This window comes from Amphimedon queenslandica, unplaced genomic scaffold (genome assembly GCF_000090795.2).
Source record: "Amphimedon queenslandica unplaced genomic scaffold, v1.1 AMPQUscaffold_13496, whole genome shotgun sequence".
Taxonomy (NCBI): domain Eukaryota; kingdom Metazoa; phylum Porifera; class Demospongiae; order Haplosclerida; family Niphatidae; genus Amphimedon; species Amphimedon queenslandica.
The window spans coordinates 1,865-24,492 of NW_003546268.1; the positions used below are offsets into that span (position 1 = coordinate 1,865).

At 32.1% G+C, this 22,628-nt stretch overlaps 5 protein-coding genes and 1 long non-coding RNA gene across 6 annotated transcripts; 4 read left to right on the plus strand and 2 right to left on the minus strand.

The window, feature by feature from the left end:
- The first annotated feature begins 1,242 nt into the window (after positions 1-1,242).
- Positions 1,243-1,525, plus strand: LOC109580341 (uncharacterized). The gene is made up of 3 exons (XR_002184192.1): positions 1,243-1,254; positions 1,369-1,437; positions 1,484-1,525. It is a non-coding gene; the product is annotated as an uncharacterized LOC109580341 (long non-coding RNA).
- Positions 1,526-1,564: 39 nt separating this feature from the next.
- LOC100636819 (ubiquitin carboxyl-terminal hydrolase 47-like) lies at positions 1,565-4,089 on the plus strand. Its single transcript, XM_019993369.1, has 13 exons — positions 1,565-1,648; positions 1,692-1,830; positions 1,878-2,078; positions 2,127-2,146; positions 2,187-2,291; positions 2,351-2,449; positions 2,500-2,611; positions 2,665-2,723; positions 2,764-2,868; positions 2,927-3,025; positions 3,241-3,352; positions 3,409-3,484; positions 3,875-4,089. The coding sequence occupies exons 2-13, from the start codon at positions 1,785-1,787 to the stop codon at positions 3,999-4,001; spliced, it is 1,161 nt and encodes a 386-aa protein (XP_019848928.1). The 5' UTR covers positions 1,565-1,648; positions 1,692-1,784; the 3' UTR covers positions 4,002-4,089.
- A 458-nt stretch (positions 4,090-4,547) lies between these two features.
- Positions 4,548-5,778, plus strand: LOC109580322 (eukaryotic translation initiation factor 4E-1A-like). The gene is made up of 7 exons (XM_019993355.1): positions 4,548-4,580; positions 5,033-5,049; positions 5,102-5,165; positions 5,210-5,326; positions 5,379-5,518; positions 5,564-5,624; positions 5,679-5,778. The coding sequence occupies exons 1-7, from the start codon at positions 4,548-4,550 to the stop codon at positions 5,757-5,759; spliced, it is 513 nt and encodes a 170-aa protein (XP_019848914.1). The 3' UTR covers positions 5,760-5,778.
- A 5,071-nt stretch (positions 5,779-10,849) lies between these two features.
- Positions 10,850-16,046, plus strand: LOC100636944 (uncharacterized). Its single transcript, XM_019993368.1, has 19 exons — positions 10,850-10,862; positions 10,906-10,947; positions 11,046-11,114; positions 11,163-11,210; positions 11,462-11,509; positions 11,553-11,691; positions 11,742-11,942; positions 11,991-12,094; positions 12,135-12,239; positions 12,297-12,395; positions 12,631-12,742; positions 12,796-12,868; positions 13,852-13,930; positions 15,232-15,248; positions 15,301-15,364; positions 15,409-15,525; positions 15,578-15,717; positions 15,763-15,823; positions 15,867-16,046. The coding sequence occupies exons 6-19, from the start codon at positions 11,646-11,648 to the stop codon at positions 15,924-15,926; spliced, it is 1,278 nt and encodes a 425-aa protein (XP_019848927.1). The 5' UTR covers positions 10,850-10,862; positions 10,906-10,947; positions 11,046-11,114; positions 11,163-11,210; positions 11,462-11,509; positions 11,553-11,645; the 3' UTR covers positions 15,927-16,046.
- Positions 16,047-18,775: 2,729 nt separating this feature from the next.
- On the minus strand, positions 18,776-20,710 carry LOC109580327 (uncharacterized). Its single transcript, XM_019993362.1, has 6 exons — positions 20,638-20,710; positions 20,524-20,591; positions 20,252-20,476; positions 20,119-20,191; positions 19,174-20,066; positions 18,776-19,123 (listed from the first exon to the last, which is right to left on the minus strand). Exons 1-6 carry the CDS (start codon positions 20,654-20,656, stop codon positions 18,821-18,823), a joined length of 1,581 nt encoding a protein of 526 aa, XP_019848921.1. The 5' UTR covers positions 20,657-20,710; the 3' UTR covers positions 18,776-18,820.
- Positions 20,711-20,846: 136 nt separating this feature from the next.
- On the minus strand, positions 20,847-22,622 carry LOC109580328 (probable RNA helicase SDE3). The gene is made up of 4 exons (XM_019993364.1): positions 22,012-22,622; positions 21,532-21,966; positions 21,406-21,481; positions 20,847-21,356 (listed from the first exon to the last, which is right to left on the minus strand). Exons 1-4 carry the CDS (start codon positions 22,348-22,350, stop codon positions 20,971-20,973), a joined length of 1,236 nt encoding a protein of 411 aa, XP_019848923.1. The 5' UTR covers positions 22,351-22,622; the 3' UTR covers positions 20,847-20,970.
- Between the last annotated feature and the right edge of the window lie 6 nt (positions 22,623-22,628).

Genomic DNA, 22,628 nt, shown 5'->3' on the forward strand with positions numbered 1-22,628 from the left:
ACAAAAATCAAAAATCACCAAATTAAAAACCACCAATTACAGTTTATCAGCAAAATTGCCAAAATAAAGTGCTATAATGGTATATTATGGCAATTGTTTGTTTATTATTATGTGTTTAGGCAGGGATATAATAGACTAATAATATAATAGAATATCCCTGGTTTAGGTAAGTATTTTCCTACTCCTGAAGTGAGTGTGGTTTTTGAGACTATTAAAGATCATGATATAGTAGTTTTACAAGGTAATAATTATTAATAAAATGATAACACATGTACATTCAATAATATCACTATAGATAATACAAGTACTGCTGATCAAACCAAGATAACACAATCTGGTAAGCATGTATAGTAGTAAAAGTGTATCATTATTTTATTCTTTAATATATAGATACATCTCCTTCTAATGCAGCAGCTGCTAGCAATTTATCTTCACAGCCTTTATCACTTGAAGGTATACACCTTTTACATACTACAAAACTAGTAATATCTTTCATAGTTGAAGTACATGTTCCTGTTTCAAAAGGCTTACTGGGGGACTTTATCTCAATGAGAATGTCTTACGGAAGGATGTTTTACAATGTTGGCAAGATTATTAAACAGAAGTGCTGCTCGCTAAAAGATATAAAGGAGCTTTTGTCTTGTTGTGGCACTGTTCTTAGTAAAAAAGTGAAGAAGTGTCGGGATATTTCTAGTCTCTTGCATATTATTCAAAATGAGTGTTCACTGACTAACATTGCACTCCTTCATAGTGTAGTGGATGAGATGAAGATCACTGAAGCAGATGAACACATTAAGGCATATAAAACAGAGTTAAAGGAATTCTGCAACTCACTCTCCATCAGTCTTTGTTTGAAGGAAAGATTTGCTTCCATTCCTCATCTTCAATGTGAAACAGTTACTTTTGTCCTTGATTGGGAGCCTGAGGAACATGTACTCAAAGATATCGAGGAGATCCTTGCAAAAGCATCCGGTAAACTATTGAAGATTGACTATATAAAACGAACAAATTCAATATCTGTCACTTGCTTCTTTTCTTCCTCTGATGTTGGGTTTACTGTATTGAGGATGATAGAGAATATTCATATACTAATGGGACAAGGATTAAAGAAACTGACTATTGGTAACTTAACATTATGGCGGAGACAAGATGTTGTACAAAAGGTAAATGATATGCATAAATAGTTGAATATTATTTTTTTATTATTATGTACAGGAACAAAAAGAACATAGAGACTTACTGCAACATACTGAGGTCAGTTAATGTATCATTACTTTACTTTACACACACAGACAGGATGACTGCTTTACCCTCGATCACGCTTACGCGTGTCTCGGGTAATGATTATCTTAATTATTATATGTACAGGTTATTTCTTATATTATACTTGAAGAAGCTGAATATAAACTAAGAGATGCTATCAGCAGCAAAGAGAAGGTATATATGCCGTACTGCCAGACTGTGCAATGCAATGTATTTGTAGGAACTGATTGAATTGAAACGAGAAATATCAATGACTCAAGTATCCGAGGTTAAAAGTTTAACCTTAAATTGATTATGTATTTTATTTATGTAAATGTAACGATTTATTTATTAGGAAGAATCATTGTTTGTTCAAAGTGATACTGAATCATTTAAAGAAGTTGAAGTATATCTCAGTAGTTTGTATTAATTATAATAGTTATTAATAGGAAGAACCACTTGACGAAGAGTTTACTGTATTGAGGTCTCAGTTTAATGAGATACAAAAAGAAAACAAAGAATTATCAGACAAATTATCAAAAATGAAGGCTGGGTATTTGAGATCACTTATTAGTCACACTGATTCAGGTTAGAGTAGCTTTATTAATTATAATAATAATTATGAGTAATTAAAGCTGCTAGTAAAGTGAGAAGAGGAATGGCTTTTGAAATTGATGACTGCAAATTTCATCTTAAAGCAATGACAAATCCAGACTATCAGCCATTAGTAGATAATAAAAGAATAATAGTGGAATTACAAGAAAAAATAACATTAAAGAATATGGAACTAATTACTAAAAGAGAGCACACTGAGAAGATCATAAAAGATATTAAAGGTTTTATTGATGATGTGTGTGATCATTTGATTATTGATCTTTGAATAGGTTTGGATCCAATATGTTTAGTAAGTGAAATCAGACAATGATAGTTACTCTTTTAATTAGTTCACACTGTATTGTAATCATCCTGTTACTGGAGAATTTATGGACTCAATACTTGAAGTACATAAAGATGAGTTACTACCCACAGTGCTGGATAAAGCTTATGAGGTTTATTAGTTTTAGTTGAACATGTATTTATTTGTTCTTTTTTTTCATTTCTTTCTCAGTTAATGGAGTTGAATCCTTTTATCCCTATTGAGAGATGTCGTTTAGTTAAATATTCTTATGATGATGACGTAATGGAGCAATCCTTGGATTTTGATGAGGTATAACTAAGTTTTTGTATCCTGTTGTTATTTTTTATTTTTTATTTTAGTTTCAGCATCAAACTATTGGGCAAATTGTGGGTGGGACTAGACATTATCCTTTTGAATTATTCATAGAAACTAGTGAAGAAAATGATATTTTTGATAAATACCATGATGGAGGTGAATGTGATATGTTACCATAACAATGCATGTACTTGTATTTGATGGCATAGGCAATAATATGATTGAGTATGATAGTCTGAATGATGAAACAAAGGATCAAATATATTCAGTAAGTGAAATCAGACAATGATAGTTACTCTTTCAATTAGTTCATATTGCATTGTGATCATCCTATTACTGGAGAATTTATGTACTCAACACTTAAAGTTCATAAAGATGAATTGCTACCCACAGTACTGAATAAAGCTTATGAGGTTTATTAGTTTTAATTGAACATGTATTTATTCATTCTTTTTTCCATTTCCTTCTCAGTTAATGGAGTTAGCTCCTTTCCCTATTGAGAGGTGTCGTTTAGTTAAATATTATGAAAGTTATTATGATATAATTGAGGAATCCTTAGATCTTGATGAGGTACCATATATAGTGGGAAATTTTTGAGGCAATAAAATTTGGCGTTTTAATAGCAATTTGCCAAAATATAATTCACCATTTTGAGCCATTATGTGCATGCTCAATGGCATGTGGCCACAAATTTGCCAAATTAAAATCCGCCAATCACCAAATTTAATTTCCCACTATATGGCATACTTAAGTTTTTTGTATCCTGTTGCTATTGTTATTTTTAGTTTCAGCATCAAACTATTGGACAGATTGTGGGTGGGACTAAACATCATCCTTTTCAATTATATATAGAAACTCGTGAAGAAAATGAATCTTTTTATAAATACAATGAAGAAGGTGAATGTGATTTGTTACCATAACAATGCATGTACTTGTATTTGTCGATGGCGTAGGCAATGATATAATATCAATGTATAAGACTGAGCAACTCATTACGGTAACACCAGAAAGACATCCATTACAGAACAAGTTAGTGGAAACTTTTATCATTGATTTATGATTTAAAGTTTTATTTTGTTGATTAGTATATACATGTATTACTTTGGATTACAAAAAAATAATCCAACAATAAGTGAAATTAAATAAGTTTAATTTAACTTTAGTCTGTGTTTAAAGTTTTGGGCTTAGTTTCTATTAGGCACCTAATCATGAAAATCACACAATCAAATATTATGGCGTATCAATTTTTGTTATCTCTCAATTTTGAATTTTTGGAATACTTGCAATGTATGTGCACTAGTATACATGTATTTTGTATTTATTATTAGGCACTATAAATTATAATGCAGTGGTTAAACTTACAATTGTGTTTAATAATAGTTCTAATGTCAATTATTTCATTGTAAGTGATTACTGTAGGTGGGTTTTGTGGTATNTGAGATGTAACAAGCAAAAAGAATGGAAGGACAATTTAAGAAAGGTCGTTTGTATTGATACAGTGAGTTTTAACACTGTAATTTTAGTTATTGTGTGTTTGTGTGTGTGACTGTGTGAGCCATAACTTCTTCAGTATGTGAAGTACTTAGACTATTGTTGCAATTAAAATTTTTGTTTAATTATTTCTTTTGAATGCATTGACATATTTTTGGTAATGTACTGATGTTACTTTTCACTCTCTGCTTACATAGTCACTGGTTGACTATTACTATAGGCGGCGGCAGGGTCGGGCATGGACGGGCAATGCCCGACCAAAAATTTTGACCGGAAATGAAAATTTAATTAATGACCTCATTTTTAGTCATGAATAATGATCATAGCTAGCAAGAGACAGTCTTTTCTGCTTTCCTTTGTCAACAAGCCTTCAAGAGGACCAGGACTAGCACTTTAATAGAGCTTTACAGATGAGACAGGAGGCCTTTTAGGCATATTTTTATGGTATATCATATTGTATGCATGCGTTGAGTATACGCCCAAATTACGCGCAAAAAAGGTGGGTGTGGTCAAAATTGTGGCACACTTTGCGCGCCATTTTTTGCCCGCCATTTTTTGCCCAACTACTCTTCCAATCCTGCCGCTGCCTATGACTATTACAATGGCAACCTTTTATTTTGACACTCTTTCTGTTGTTTGTTTATATTTGAACCTACAATGTATGCTTTATAAACATGTCCATCAATATAATGATATAATTTTGATGATCTTGCTTATTGTACAATTTCCTTTGAATTGAACTGCTACATATATACACATGTATATATGAATGTTAAACTCTGTTTTAAAAATCATAAAAGTGACTGCAATCTTGAAAAACCAACCTCAATCCTACATATAGGCTACTGCATATAATAGGACATTATGTTAATTGTTATCTTAAGTTAATTGTGAACATAATTAGCATGTAAACATTTTTGCATAGGTTATTTTTATAATTTTTATCAAAATATGACACTGTAAAACCATAACTTCATCACAGTGTAATATTGCAATTATAGTGGTGTAAACTTTAACTTTATGAAGTTATATATTTTTATTACAAGCATTATACATGTATTAATTGTAACCCCCATTTTATACTAGGTTGAAGACTTTTGGTCGTAAGTTGTATGAGTTTTGAAATTGTAATGTGTGTGATCTTCAATCATGTAGTGTGTACAATCATATCAAGCGACCAAGCCAAATTAGCAGTGGGTGTGACTACATGCTATTTAAAGTAAATAAGTGTTTTTGACATGCAAACATTAACCTTTTTATTAGGAAGGTATTGAACCAATGTGGGAAGACAAAACAAACAAAGATGGTGGTAGGTGGTTGTTAAATATTAATAAAAGACGAAGAAAATGTGGAGTTTTAGACAATGTTTGGATTGAAACAGTTAAGTCTGCAGAAAAATTGGAAAGAATGTTTATTTTGTTGCTTTCTGTAGTTAATGTGCTTAATTGGGGAAGTTTTTGATGACAGTAGTGATGATATATGTGGAGCTATGGTACAAAATAGAACAAAAGGGGACAAAATATCTATTTGGACTAGAGTTGCTAAAAATAAAGAGCATGTTTACAGAATAGGGTACATTATAACATTTTTATTTTGAAGTTACTGTTTCTGGAATAGTCATGTATATAAAGAGAAGATAAAAATCCACATTTTTGAACCATTTACGATACAATACGAGGTAGAGAATATTGAATTTACTTTACTTATTATGTCTTCTTTCTCCTTCACTTAGTCACATCTTGATGTTGTAACACGGTCTAGCAATAGAACACTATTTACTATAACCTGTCCACACGTTATTGATAGGAGCTAAACGAGAATAATTAGAGTCATCTTTGTTTCAAATTTTATTGTCTATTATACTATAATAATTATACTTAATATAAAATTTTTGGTTTGAAAAAGTCATTGTAAATTTTGCATGTAGATGTATTAAAATTAATAATTAAATTAAGTGATAAGCCCTGCAGGATTGATCTTGTAAAGTGAATTCAAAGAAGTCCCTGTGTGACCATCACTGAACTAACACCAATATGTCAACCCTACATAATTATTGTTACATAATTATGGCAATTATTCAATAGCATTATTCATGTTCATTTTTAATAGACATGACTCATTTGACAATTAGCTGCAGTGTAGGGTAGGGTTAGTCTTATGTAGCCAGACCCCGCCCTCTGTGCCTACGCGAGACTAGTGTAGGGTTGACAAGTTGAAGTTAATTCATGATGATAGGGCTTTTTTGAATTCATTTTATAGGTACAACCTATAAAATCCTACTTAAATTCATTTTGCAGGCAATAATTTTGCAAAATTTTTTGCCTTAGTTTTATCCTTTAAAAATTATGCTGATTTTGTTGAGCATAAGATTTTTATGCAATTGTTTTGGTACAAGTTTTAAAAATATCATTAGTATTTAGAAAATGAAAATATATACTTATAATAGGAATTTAAAGAAGGAGTTAGGAGACCTAAAAACAAACAAGAAAAATTATAATCATTAGCAAGTGTCATAATGAAATATTTTGTTACAATTAGATCTAAGTTATGATTGAAATACAAATTATGTCAAGAAAGCATCAAAAGCTAGGTGAAAGTATTGGAATGATGGAAGTTGCTCGAGGGAAGTGGTATTCCAGAAAAGCAGGCTATGTTGTCTTAAGGAACAAAATGTTGAATAGTTTCTGAAAGGAATGTTCTGGTGCATTCACAAGTGTTGAATCCTTGTCAAAGTTTGTTTAAAGATGGAAATTTTGCAAATTTGAATAAAGTGGTGGTATAAACTAAAGTGTAAATGTGTTATTGGCCTCGCCTACGCGAGGTATAGGTAGTTGTTGTGTCTGTCTGTCTGTCATTCATTCTGTACAACTGAAATTTGTTTTTAATAAACAATAACTTTAGCACAGCATGTTTCAAGCTCTTAGATCTTTCTTTTTGGTGTGGAAAAGTCTTTCATAACTGTTTTGTGTTGCTCAAATACAAGTGCTAGGTACAGAAGCTTCAAAGTAAGAAAATCGAGCAGTTGGGCCAAGTTCCGTTGTGTTGGCACTTTAGAGATAGATGGTAGCATTTTTCAGTAGATTAGAACATGGCCTTCAAATAATATGAACAGATTTCTCTAAATCTTACTTGATGAAGAGTTATACTTACTTGAAATTGTTGAGGTCACTCGTTTGTGCAGCGCTAGAGCAACAACTTGCTGGGTTATGGTACTAAAGTACCTATACTATCTCAAATATACAAAGGCAGCAACTTTTTTTGTCAGCAAGTTTATCATATATTGCTGATTAGTAAAGAAAAAGTGAAGCTTCTTTCTCACATGGTCTTCTTGCTGCCAATCATGCCAGTATGATGGAATGCCACACCTTTCAATCTACATGCATGGGAGGGGCTGGAGCTGCTTGCATGTATGTGCTGCAGTGCTGCTACTTCTGCAGGTACCGTATAGCGTCAAATTTTCGTGGTTGAAAATTTTCGTGATTTTCGTGATTGAATGGACAATCACGAAAATATTTTTCACGAAATTTAATTTTGATATAAACGTGGGCGTGTCCCATCACGCCTTTTATTTGTTTCTCGGGCACAACTAAGAGTCTCTCCTATAAAGGGAGTCCACCTTTCTTGGTATATGTGATAGCCACGGATACACGAAGGGAATTAATATCGAATAATGCTACCACTCATGTTGCTTCTTCTCCAAGTCCAGCTGCAAGGCTAGCTACTAGCGGCCACATGGATAGGAGTGGTTTTAATCATCACGAAATTTTATTTAAATCACGAAAATTTTTTAACGAAAATTTACTTGAAAGCAAAAATGTATGGAATCACGAAAATTTTCACCCACGAAAATTTGACGCTATACGGTATTCAAGAGCAAGTGCATGCAACTGCAGGAAGCTAGTGTTGAGCAGACTCTCTTCATGCTGATAATCAAACAGCTATTGCAGTGCAGGCATGCACCATAGCAGCTATAGGGGCGAGGCCATGCACCGTAGGTGTCTCGTGCATAATGTACAGGGAATATAAATAAAATTATGATAACTTTTTAGGTATAAATATCATTTTACTAAGGGAAGGAGAGCATTGAGTATGAGTCTGACCATACATGTATACAACATTGTGCTCAAGTTTGAGTTGGAGGTGGATGACCAGTAATGGGGCAATTTTAGTAGTTTTTTTATGTGTGATAATTTCTGTCCCACATGTCTGCCCCTTTGTGACTTTATGATTTTAAGATTTAAGCAAGCTCAAAATTTAGCAGACAATACTATTGATGTAAATGTTCAGATTTCTAAAAATTTATCCTGGTATTAAGATCGCATCATTTTAAAAGTAAGTGTATGCCATTATAAAAAGCACTGAAATTATCTAATTTTTCATTTACAGATACATCTATGGGTTTTGGAGGCTGTGAACATTGCTCAGTGCAAACAGGCCAGGATCTAGTGGGTGCATATGGATACATTAGCACCCAAAATTGAATAAGATGCACCCACTAATTGAGTTAATTTGTCAATAAAATAATAGAAAATACTGCAATGCCTGCACTTTATGCAACCAGAACTTTCTTATATCCATGACACCAAAGTGAGCAAGCACAAATAAAATTTTAAAAATTTGCATGGTTTACTACAATAATGCTTTGCAATCATAATGATCTAACTTCTTCATTCATATATATCTATGCAGCATTTATTGCATGCAACAATGCCAAGGCCCCCAACACAGCTTTGTCATTGAATCATTTCATAGATATTAGAGTAATCATAGATAAGATATTAGTCATTTCATAGATATTAGAGTAATCATAGATATTAGAGTAATCATAGATATTAGATATTAGTCATTTCATAGATTTCATAGATATTAGAGTAAATTACTCTATTATCTATGGTCATTTGCAAATGAGATTGAGCCACGCCCATGATTGTCTTAGCCTTGCCCACATGGTAAATTACTTAGAAAAAAAGTGAGAAAACCGAGGAGAAAACACTCGACGGTCAGAGGGTCTGGCCTCTAGACAGGACCCACTTATTGAATAGAACTATGGCCACTACTCAAACTTTTTTAGGTAGGCTACATTAATTTTGATAACATAAATCCGCAATTTTCATTTTTGAATATTATGTAGATATTGGTGATTTGATTGATGTCATTGACTTATTAAAGAAATGTGGCTTTCAAGGAACAAAGTGGCAAGAGTTGGGACTGAGACTAGGACTACTGAAAACTACACTGGATGCCATTGAAATGAAGTGTCGTGGTGACGTGTATCACTGCTTGACTGAATGCCTCTCTCATTGGCTACGTAGAGTTGATAATGTTGACAGTAGAGGAGGAGCCAACTTGGACTCACTGTCAGATGCTCTAGGATCTATGAATGAAACTGCTGTAGCTGAGAAGTTAAGTGAGTCAACCACAACTGTATGAAATTATAATCATTGTATTTTTTATCATAGAACATCATGTTCTTATTAATATTTTTAATAATCGTCGTACTGTCCTATCTCAGTCTCTTCGTGATTTTGTTAGTATTGCTTGGTTACTTTATGGTGAACGTATGTTAACACAAGAAGCAGTTAGTAGAGTGGTGTCAGCTAGTCCCTCTATTCCTAATCAACGTGAGGCTCTATTAACTGGTGTCAAAGAAGCTGTTCAAACTGATCCCAACAGTTTACATACATTTGCTAATGTATTGTGTACAATAAGCACTAATGTATCACTAGGACAAACTATACTGGATGATATTAGTAAGTAATCACTGGCCATTCTAATTATATTCTCTTTAATTATATTTATAGTTTATAGTTTCCATGAGTGGTTCAGTTGTTATTATACATGTACATGTGAATCAAATTTTGTGTCCAAATTAAAACTGTTACTATTCAGTACATCCTATACTAATCTGTTTGTTTATTATTGTGTTTAGGTAAGTATTTTCCTACTCCTGAATCGGGTGTGGTTCCTGTTATTAAAGATCATGATGTAGCTCCACAAAGTAATGATTATTAATTAATTGATAATGCATTCATTAATATTTTATAGATAATACAAGTACGGCCAATGAAACCAATGAAGCACAATCTAGTAAGTATCTATAGTAATAGAATTGATTCATTTTTTAAAATTCATAGATAAATCTCCTTCTGATGCAGCAGCTACTAGTAATTCATCTTCACAACCTTTATCACCTCAAGGTATAAGTTTAAACATATATACAATAATGGTAATTGTGATGATAATGTATTTTGTAGGTGAAGTACATATACCAGTTACAAAAGACTTGCTTTCTAATTTCAGCTCCATAAAGATGTCATTTGTTAGCCTCTTTTATAATGTTCGTAAGATTTTGGAAAGGAAATTGGCAGTTGAAGACATCAAAGAATTCCTGTTTTATTATAGCACTTCTCTTAGTGAGAAAGTAGAGCGATGTTCAGATATTTCTAGCATCCTTCGTCATGTTAAAGATGAGTGTTCATTGACTGATATTGAACTGCTTCATAGTATAGTAGATCAAATGAACATTGCTGAAGCAGAGGAACACATTATGACTTATAGAGAAAAGTTGAGTGAAGCTTGCAAGTCACTTTCTATCAGTCTTTGCTTAAACAAGCGATTTGATTCTATTCCTCATCTTCAATGTCAGACAGTTATTTTTATCTTTGACTGGAAGCCTAAGGAACATATGCTGGAGGATATCAAGGAAATTCTTGCAAAAGTTTCTGGTAAATTGCTGAAGATTCAGTTTATAGAGCCTGCCACGTCAATATGTGTCACTTGCTCCTTTCCTTCCTCTGATTTTGGGTTTACTGTATTGAGGATGATAGAAAATATTCATATACTAATAGGACAAGGATTAAAGAAACTGACTATTGGTAACCTAACATTATGGAGGAGACAAGATGTTAGACAAAAGGTACGATATATTAATATAATTTTATGAATAATGTATTGTATAGGAGCTAAAGGAAAAGGATCAAGACTTATTGCAACATACTGAGGTCAGATAATAATCATTTCTTTTATTGATTAAAATTATAGTGCTTGTAGAATGTAACAATGTGTTCAGTTGATTGTAATGTGTTAATTATATGTACAGGTTATTTCTTTTATTATACTTAAAGAAGCTGAATGTAAAGTAAATGTTGCCATCAGTAGCAAAGAGAAGGTATGTCATGCCGCTACTAAACTGTGTAATGCAATCTTGTATGTATAGGAAGCAATTGACTTGAAACAGGAAATATCAGTGGCTCGAGTAATTGAGGTTAGAAGTTTAACTCTTTCAATACTTTGAGCACAGACTCCTATTTGGTTGATGCAACTGATCAGATACTGTACAGCAAAAAATTTTTAGGGACTGAATTTGGCATTTTGATAGCCACACATGCTCAATGGCCACAAATTTGCCAAATTAAAACTCGCCAACCACCACAATTTAGAATTTGTCTAAATTTACTCTCTCCAAAGTTTTCTGCTGTATGGTAGCTTACATAATGTAATATTTTTTATTATCAGAAGGAATCATTGCTTGTTCAAAGTGATACTGAATCAATTAAAGTTGAGGTATATCTCACTAGTTTGTATTAATTACAATGATTATTAATAGGAAGAGCCACTTTATGAAGAGTTGACTGTATTGAGCTCTCAGTTTAATGAGATACAAAACAAAAACAAAGAATTGTCAGACAAATTATTAAAAATGAAGGTTGATTATTTGAGATCACTTACTAGTGATACCAATTCAGGTTAGAGTATAGTTATTAATTATACTAATAATTATTATAATTGATTAAAGCTGCTAGCAAACTGAGAAGAGGAATATCTTTTGAAATTGATGACTGCAAATTTCATCTTAAAGCAATGACAAGTCCAGACTATCAGCCATTAGTAGATAATAAAAGAATAATAGAGAAATTACAAGAAAGAATAACATTAATGAATATGGAACTAATGACTGAAAGAGAACGCAATGAGAAGATTATAAAAGATATTAAAGGTTTTATTGATGATGAATGTCATCATTTGATTATTGATATTTGAATAGATTTGAAAGATGAAGAGACTGAGGGTGCTGGAGATGAAGAGACTAGAAATAAAAGGATTGGGCATGATAGTCTGAATGATGAAACAAAGGATCAAATATGTTCAGTAAGTGAAATGAGACAATGATAGTTACTCTTTTAATTAGTTCACATTGTATTGTAATCATCCTGTTACTGAAGAATTCATGGACTCAATACTTGAAGTACATAAAGATGAATTGCTACCCACAGTGCTGGATAAAGCTTATGAGGTTTATTAGTTTTAGTTGAACATGTATTTACTCATTCTTTTTCTCATTTTTTCTCAGTTAATGGAGTTAGCTCCTTTTATTCCTATTGAGAGATGTCGTTTAGTTAAATATTCCTATGAAGATGATGTAATGGAGCAATCCTTGGATCTTGATGAGGTACCGTATAGCGGGAAATTTTGGAGGCAATTAAATTTGTTAAATTTGGCATTTTGATAGCCATTTGCCAAAATAAACTTCACCATTTTGAGCCATTATACGCATGCTCAATTGCACATGGCCACAAATTTGCCAAATTCAAATCCGCCAATCACCAAATTTACTTGTAACTCCCTGCAAAATTTCCCGCTATATGGTATAATTAATTTATTGTACCCTGTTGTTTTTATTTTAGTTTCAGCATCAAACTATTGGACAGATTGCTGGTGGGACTAGACATTATCCTTTTGACTTATTCATAGAAACTCGTGAAGAAAATGAAATTTTTGATAAATACAATGAAGGAGGTGAATGTGATTTCTTATCATAACAATGCATGTACTTGTATTTGATGGCGTAGGCAATAATATAATATTAATGAATAAGACTGAACACCTCATTTCTGCACCAGAAAGACATCCATTACAAAACAAGTTAGTGGAAATTTTTATCACTGATTGATTTATGATTTGAAACATTATTTTGTTGATTAGTATTACTTTGGATTATAAAAAATAATCAAACAATAAGTGAAGTTAAATAAGTTTAATTTTACTTTAGTTAGTGTTTAAAGTTTCTGGCTTAGTTTCTATTGAAATTATTTTCTCAATTAGGCACCTAATCATCAAAACCACACATTACTACATTACATGTAATTTGGGAAATTTCCAATTAGAAAATAAATTGGATAATTAATTTTCAATAATTTTAATTTTTGGATAGCCATCTTGTTCCAAAATTAAGTTTAATTTGAATATTAAGCAGTAACAGTGAATGACTTTGAAGAGACATCAAGGAGCTCAATGATAGACCAAGAGAGAGTGAGCATGAGCGAGAAAGAAAGAGTAGTGGGCACAGAGAAACAAGACAGCTAAAGTCAAGCCACATGGCACGGATACCTAAATTCCTTTTTACCTGAATATTTAATATTCAATTGTTTAAAATTTTAACTTTTTTATTTTCAATTTTTTTCTACCCATCCGAAAATTAAAATTAAAATTATTTTAAAATTTCCCAATTTACGGTGTATCATGTTTATTGAAGCACTAGTAACCCATCACAGAATCTGTTGCATGACAGTAATTAAACAATATTGTAGGTTTTATAAAATCAATATATGTTTGAATTTGGCATAGCGGCACAGTAGTTATGCTGTGAAAATTATAAAGTTTGTGGGATTAGTAAACAATCAAATGTTATAGCATATTAATTCTTGATATCTCTCAATTTTGAATTTTTGTAATACTTATGATGTATGTACTACTAGAAAGCTGACTAGTATGCATATATTTTGTATTTATTATTATTAAACACTATAAATTATAATGCAGTGGGTAAACTTACATGTATAATAGGTTTAGCTTGTGTTTAATAATAGTTCTAATATCAATCATTTCATCATAAGTGAATACTGTAGGTGGGTTTTATGGTATTTGAAAAATGACAAGCAAAAAAAATGGAAAGACAATTTAAGAAAGATCATTTGCATTGATACGGTGAGTTTTAACACTGTAATTTTAGTTCGTATGTGTGTGTGCTTGACAACTGTGTGAGTCATAATTTCTTCAGTATGTGAAGTACTTAGACTATTGTTGCAATTAAAAGGTTTTTTAATTATTTCTTTTGAATGCATGAATTATCTTTGGTAACATACTGATGTTACTTTTTCACTCTCTGCTTACATAGTCACTGGTTGAATATTACAATGGCAACCATTTTTTGACACTCTTTCTGTTTTTTTGTTTATATTTGAACCTACAGTGTATATTTTATGAACATGTCCATCAAAATTATTGATATAATTTTGTTGATCTTGCTTTTTGTACAACTTCCTCTGAATAAAACTACTATATGCATACACATGTACCATATAGCAGGAAAGTTTTGAGGGACTAAAATTTGGCGAATTGCTAAATTTTGGCGATTGGTGAAATTTAATTTGGCAAATTAGTGACCATGTGCCATTGAGCATGTGTATAATGGCTCAAAATGGCGGATTTTATTTTGGCGAATGGCTATCAAAATGCCAAATTGCCAAATTTAATTCCCTCTAAAATTTCCTGCTATACGGTATATACTGTACAAGATGATTAATTGGCAGGAAATTGATATTGACGATTGGCAGTTCTATGAAGAAATTTCCAATATAAAATCTGCCATTTTGTTTCAATTTGAACATGCTCAATGGCACGTGGCACAAAATCGCCAATATAAAATTTCACAGGCAAATTTGCCAAATATTACTCCCACCAATAAATCATCTTGTATGGTATAAATGTTAAACTCTGTTTTGAAAATCATAAAAATGACTGCTATCTTGAAAAACCAACCTCAATTGTACATATTGGCTGCTGCATATATACCGTATAGCGGGATTTATTGACAAAGGTTTTATTTTGACGAGTTGACGATTTAAAATAAAACGTCAAATTTTATAGCCGTCAAAATTTTTGTATTTTGTGCTGCATGTACATGAAGGGCACTATTTGTCAAATTAAAACTTGCCAACCGGGGAAATTTACTGTTTTCATCAAATTTTTTACTCGTCAATAAATCCCGCTATACAGTAATAGGACATTATGTTAATTGTTATCTTAAGTTAATTGTGAACATAATCTGCATGTAAACATTTTGTATTATGATTTTTATCATAATTTGACACTAGCAACCATAATACATCACAGTGTAATATTGCAATTAGAGTGTTATAAACTTTTAACTTTATAAAATTATTATTTAATTAAAAGCATTATACATGCATTAATTGTACCCCCAATTTTATTTTTGTATTTACTAGGTTGAAGAATTTTGGTCGTAAGTTGTATGAGTTTTGAAATTGTAATGTGTGTGATCTTCAATCATGTAGTGTGTACAATCACATCAAACCACCAAGCCGAATTAGCAGTGGGTGTGACTACATGCTATTTAAAGTAAATAAGTGTTTTTGACATGCAAACATTAACCTTTTTATTAGGAAGGTATTGAACCAATGTGGGATGACAAAGCAAATAAAGATGGTGGTAGGTGGTTGTTAAATATTGATAAAAGAGAAAGAAAAGATGGAGTTTTAGACAATGTTTGGATTGAAACAGTTAAGTCTGCAAAAAATGGAATGATGTTTATTTTGTTGTTGCTTTCTGTAGTTAATGTGCTTAATTGGGGAAGTTTTTGGTGATAGTAGTGATGATATATGTGGAGCTATGGTACGAAATAGAACAAAAGGAGACAAAATATCTATTTGGACTAGATTTGCTAAAAATAAAGAGCATGTTCACAAAATAGGGTGCATTATAACATTTTTATTTTAAACTTACTGTTTCTGGAATAGTCATGTATATAAAGAGAAGGTACAGGTGCATATTCACAGACGATTTCAAATACAATACCAGGTAGAGAATATTGAATTGCTTATTTACTATGTCCTTCACTTAGTCACATCTTGATGTCGCAAAGAAGATAGGGTCTAGCAGTAGAGCACTATTTACTATATAACCTGTCCGCACATTGATAGGAGCTAATTAAGACAATAATTAGAGTCACATTTTATTGTCTATTATTGTACTGCAATATACTTGGCATAATTTTGGTTGGAAAAAGCTATTGTAAATTGCATTACAGAAACAATTGCACTGCACTAAGATACAAAAGCATACATCCATGTGTTAAAATTAATAAGTGAAACAAGTCCACATCGTTGGGTTTGTCTGAGTCACTGATGTCTTGTAGTCATCCAACAGTATAAAAAAGATAAAGGAGAAAAAGAAAGAAAGATGGGAATAATTTTAAGTGAAAGAGAAATTACAGCAAGAATAACAATGACTAGGACATAATTCAAAAAGTTATATAGTGTAGGGTTAAGCCTACAAAATGAATTCAAACAAGCTTCTGCAGGGTTGATCCTGTAAAATGAATTCAAACAAGCCCCTGTGACCACCACCACCACATGTACAATCAGTTAATGGTCCGTAATGTATTACCTGTATTGTATTCATCAGTATATCTAGGCTGTTGTGATCAGTTAATGAATATCTACAAAATTATTTATTTTGCATTTTTCATATATACAGCGTCAGTGTCCACTAAATTTGTAATCGCAGAAAAAAAATTTAACAAGGGTAATAGTAAAAAATCCCTTAGAAAGCTAGAATTCATCACTTTACATACATACATAGCTAGTGTTATTTAGATCTACTCTCACCAAAACTTATAGAGGTTAGGGTTTCCCACAGGGCATGCTATGTGTGAGCTGAACAGCAGCTGACAAGCACTGCAATACAGTACATGACATTTTGGAGTAACTTTTAAAGTTATAAAAAATCAACTATTGATCAGAATCAGCTCAAAGTTGATACACAATATAAGGACATGTATATGTATCAGAAAAAAAATTTAAAATTAAAAAATTTTTTTTTAGCCATTTTTGATGAAATTTGGCCAGTACAGGCTGTAGCAACTGAAAGATTTATTTAAAAATCCAAATTTGATCAGAGTCAGCTCAAAGTTGATACACAGCATAAAAACATGTAAATGTATTAGAAAAAATTAATTATAAAAAAGGAAATTCTCTCATAGCAGTTTCTGATGAAATTTGGCCAATACAGCCTGCCCAATTGTTGAACAACTTTAAAAATTTATAGAAAATCCAAATTTGATTGGAATGAACTCAAAGTTGATATATGTTAGCATTCGAAAATACTATAAACTTTAAGAATTTTCTCCTATTTATTTTTGAAAAACGTTTAAAATTTATAAAAAAATCCAAATTTGATTGGAACAATCTATGATTGGAATCGGTTCAAAAATGGGAATTTTTTATCTTTTGTTTTAAGCCCATTTGTTAAGCAACTTAACAATTCACTGATAAGAAGCTGCATGAGCACTATGCCAAAATCTTGTTGATAGAGGCTCTATACTTGTTGAGAATCGTAAAGTTAAAAAGATTTGTACAAATACTTAATTATTCAATAATAATGATAATAAACTATGTATATGCCGAATAATAGTAGGTTGCTTTGTTTGGCCAAAGTTTTGTTTTTTGTTCTCCAAGCTCCAAAAATGAAAATTTAACTCACGAATAATGGAAACACAGAGAGTAGATAGGTGTGGCACTTCCATAGAACAAAAAACAACCTACAAAGTTGGATTTATCCCCAAAGCAAAAGTTTGACCACAACAAAGTCAGTAGCACACTTGTACCATTTTTTATATTTTAGATTGAAGAGAATTATGAAATGCAGATTACAACACTGGTATAGGACTGACTGAAATGGATTATTTAAGTGTCATAAAATTGTTTTATTTTTCCTGCTATTAAAAGATAATTTCTCGCTATGTAGACTAGATAACAATATTTTATTTTTAAAATAATTTTCTAAATAAACATCGTTATATTATTTATTGTGTAGTTTTGTTTTTCAGTGCTTTATTTGTTGTTGTTTGGAATAATCCCTGCATATGTACATTACAATCACATTTACCAATGTCAAATTGTTATTATTGTCTTCATTATCTCTCCTCATAACTGGTAGCCATTTGAGTTGTGGAATATAATTAATTTACAATAAAATAGGTACATGTATAGTGCTAATCTGAATCAGTTAATTGATTATTCTTCCCCATTTTTACACATATCATTGTATAATGCTGTATAGTGAACTTACTTTAGTGGGACGTAACTTTACTGGGTTACATGTCTGTGAAATTAAAGCTCTGCATGTTGAGAGAAATATTGACTCTTTGACTTGGTTGGATTTATACTTTTGTATATACATGTAGACCTAATGTATAGTACACATAGCCTATGCTTTTTTCCAAAAAAATTAGCTCCAAAATGCTCTTTATAATTGATGTCCTTAGTTATGTAAGTTTTGAATCCACTCCTTTTAGCCTATACTATATCATTAATGGTTGCATGCCATTACAGTTACTAATGAGAATCAGTAAGTCTGTGAATACTCCCTTGCCTTAATTGAACATCGTCATGCAAGCTTCACTCCTCTCTGTAGTCTAATGCTTGAGATGTCTTGATTTATGCACAAATATTACATGGTTTATGAAACGTTTTGTGGACCTTCATGCAGTGTCACAATTAACTAGCTACCATCATATTTATTGCACCATAGACTCTAGATACAAAGTGGAGAGGCTTGGCATTTGAGGATGGTGGTGAGGTCTAGTTGATAACTAGATCTAGATCTAATTATTATTAATTATTATATTGTTTGTGTTATCTTATTTTGTCTTATTGCTCCCCCACTTTGTCTAATTTACTCCTAACTTACTAAAATTAATGATAAATGATAATATTTAAAAAATAATAACAACATCAACTGTAAGTTTTATACATCAGCAGCAACAATAATAGTAAATCTAATAAAAATTTAATATTATATTTCAACATCTACAGTCCATAGATCTACATCTACCTCCAGATATTTAGGCTTTTTTGTAGATCTACTGGATGATCCAGTAGATTTACTGGATGGCCAGGAATGTGATTTTTTGATGTGTGGTAACTTCTGTCTCACAGCAGGCACTGTAGGTCTGCGCTTTAATGTTTGTCTTCCATGTTTTCTTGACTTTTGCCTGGTACCTTTAGCCGCTGGTAAAGATTGAGAATGATGGAATTTGTGTACTGGTTTGGCTTTTGAAAAATGCAGACTTGAAGCAGATGTAATTGGTTCTTTAATCTGTAAATGAAAAATGAGGTGATTTGCTTTTTATATGTAAAGGCACTGACCTTAAAAGGAATATCATGATAGGATCCCTGATACCAGATTGAATTTATAGTAAGCTGAAAATTTCCATCAATAATAATATTTGCTAGATCTTGAGCTTGCTCAAATTTTAGAGGAAAAATTTCATCATGAACACACAAAGGGACGGACAATGTTATTTCTAGACATCCTTTGTCAATAGAGTCCAATTTTAGGCACTCCATTGGAAGGTCAAGTGCCTTTGCAACTTCTCCTTTCAAAAAATATATTTGACTCCCACAAATATTTTCGTGCTCTGCTGTATGATCCAATTTTAGTTTGAAGTCACCAGACCCTTCAAGATGCTCACCAAAGCTGTCCTTAGGTATCTCTGTAATGCTCCTCTTCAGATATGTCATCACATTCTCTTCTAGAAATGTTTCATAACTAGTTTTATCTTCTTCAGTACCAAATTTGTTGATGAGCAATCCTAAAGGGTGATGATTAAACCAAGATGAAATATCAGAGATAATGCTGAAGACGTCATCTATATCTGTTGCATTGTCCAGAGTTTCTCGCAATGTTAGACCAGACTTTGCTGTTATCTCAAGCAACTTTGAGCTCTTCAAATAAAGAGCAATGGTTTTGACTGATACATCCCTTTTCTTCATTGATTCACAAACATCTGTCAATAGGGAGGCAAATGCTTCATTGATTGCTTTTGCTTCTTTCATAAGAAGATATAGGTATTGCTGCTTTTTGCAACCAGGTAATTTTTTCACATCTAGTATAGGAAACCTATGACAAGAATCAGGATTGCTACAACCTTCTGTGATAATTTTTTCAAGAGAACAATCTCCACAACTGCACAATTTTTTGAGATCATCTTCATCATAATAGCCATGATCACTTGCACTGTCAGAACTTTGTTGCAGACCTAGAAACGATGAAGATTATGCAATATAATTGTGCCTTAATTTATAATAAACCTTGGCATAAATCAATGTTCATTTCATTGTCATCTGTTTTATTTTCTAAGTCAGAAATTAATTTATTTTTCAACTATTAAAATAACAAATTATTATTATTATACATAGTCTATAAAAGTATGTTTTCACTCACTTCTTCAGCTAAGCGTTCTTGGTGAATTGATGGAGAAACAAGGACACGCAAAATAGTTCCCCAAGTAAATGGCACTTCACAATTAGGAGCTTTTTCCCATAATCTTAAAACTTCAAAAAACATCTTGTCTGGTTTTCCTGCAAAAGTAACATTCATCTTAATTGCTTCAAGTTCAGATCCTGGAATTTTCAAGTTAGTTCCAAAATATTCCCATTCACTTGGAATCTATAATACACTAGCATCAAAATTAGTCTATTATTCATCTGATTTACCTCTACAACTACATGATTGAGTAAATATTCCATCTGAGGAATTCCAAACTTTCTTATATTGTCAAATTCTAAGGATTGGCATTAACAACTATTTTACACATACAGTAGAACTACCTTCAAACAGAAGAGCCATGCTAGAATCTTCTTTCTTTGCAATAAGGCAGGAAATAACATTCACAAAGATAGGATTCACTGTGTGTAATCTACACAACATTTCCTTATATGGCCATAGTATGCAATGAATAATGATTGTTATGATTACTGATTCCGTTCTTGGGAACCATGTTTATGTAACAAATGAAGTATAAAAAATAACAATAGTATAATGTCAACATGTTTACTATTTTTATAGTAAGTGGGTACCAAAAGTGTTACAAATTATATCATTTATTATGTATAGGAACTAAATAGCACACAAATGTCATAATTCAAACAAATATTCTATAGTCAGTGAGTTTTACTATGTAAAAATGGGCTAGTTTCATGACTATGTGAAGCATACTCAGCACTTTTTGCTTTCTCTGGTAATGCAAGCTCTGCACTAAGTTTTTTCTTGAATCTATCTCTTTGGTTTGGTTTGCAGGACTCAGGGAAAAAAATGGTATCATTGTCCAAACAAATGCTCAAGTAATGTTTCCAGCAGCATTCTGGAAATTGCTTCTCAGCTTTAAGCAGAGAGAATGGATCACCTATAGCAACAACAAAAGATTTGGAGCGACTAACAGCTGTGTTAAAAATCTGAGGATTTGTTAGGCTCTTTGTTGGATTACTACTTGTGCCATCACTTTCAAGTGGCTCAAATGTCGTCAAAAAAACAGCTTGAAACTCATGACCTATATGACATATAATAACAATTATAATACTAAATAATAATCATTGTACCTTGAATTAAATATGATGGCAAAAGTGTCAGTTTACCTAACCCCACATTCTTCAACTTTGATTCAATTATATTCAACTATACATAAACTCAATAATGCATGCTCCAATATATCTTATATTGCTTACTTGAGTTCTAAAAGGAGATATGATACACACATCTCTCATCTTGACATGATCCCATTCATGTGGCCAGAAGGAAAAATAATGTTGTGCCTGTCGTACAACTGCATCAGCTACAAACTCCATTAGTCCTTTTAAGTCCTGACTTGAAGTGTCATTACAATTACACCAATAAAATACAAGAGGATAACGTATTTTTGGATACTGTTTATTCAAATATGCCTCAGGTGCACAGGCAATTGGGTACTTGTAAATTGTGCTCGACAGGAACTTCACAATCTCAGGGCAACAACGATAATTTGTAGCTAAGTATTTCAAGTACTTAAAATCCTGTTGCTTGCCTGCAAACTCCTGGTATTTCTTCTCCAAACGCTCTAGCAATGATTGAGCCAGACCATACTCCTTACTCTTTTCACCCAAAACAAGAACAGATGGTCCAACCTAAAGTTAACATTAAAATTGAATAAATTTGACATGATGCATTACCTGTTTTGTATCTCCTGCTATAATTACTTTAGTAGCAGCATCTCCCAGAGAAAGAGGAGCTATTGCTTCAGGTTCTCTCACCTGTGCAGCTTCATCAAGAAGGATATGAGTAAAGCGAACTTTATTGAGGATTTTTGCAACTGGCAATGAGCTCATATATGTTGTCATGATTACAAGAATACGATCATTAATGTGCCGTCCAATCACAATGTCACGTCTGAAATCAAATAATGTCTTGTTCATTACATTGTGAGAAAAATTATAAGAATCCTTTCTTGTTATGCGAATAATTTTGACCTGTGACATACGAGAAAAAGCAGGATGCAAATACTTGAGCATATATGTTTCAACTGTATTGGTATGATGAGCACATAACAGAATCCTTGTTTGAGTGTGTGATTCCAAAGCAGCTTGAATGAATTCGTAAGCAGCACGAGCTATAATTCTTGTCTTTCCAGAGCCAAAAGGACCAGAAACAATAACTGGATGATCTACAGGACTTTCAACAATTGCTTCCAAAGCTTGAAACTGCTTATCAGCATCAACTAGTAGATCAGGGTGAGGGCATGCAGGCTTCAAATGAAAAGATGCTGTAAGAGAAAGGTGAGTGATGGCAT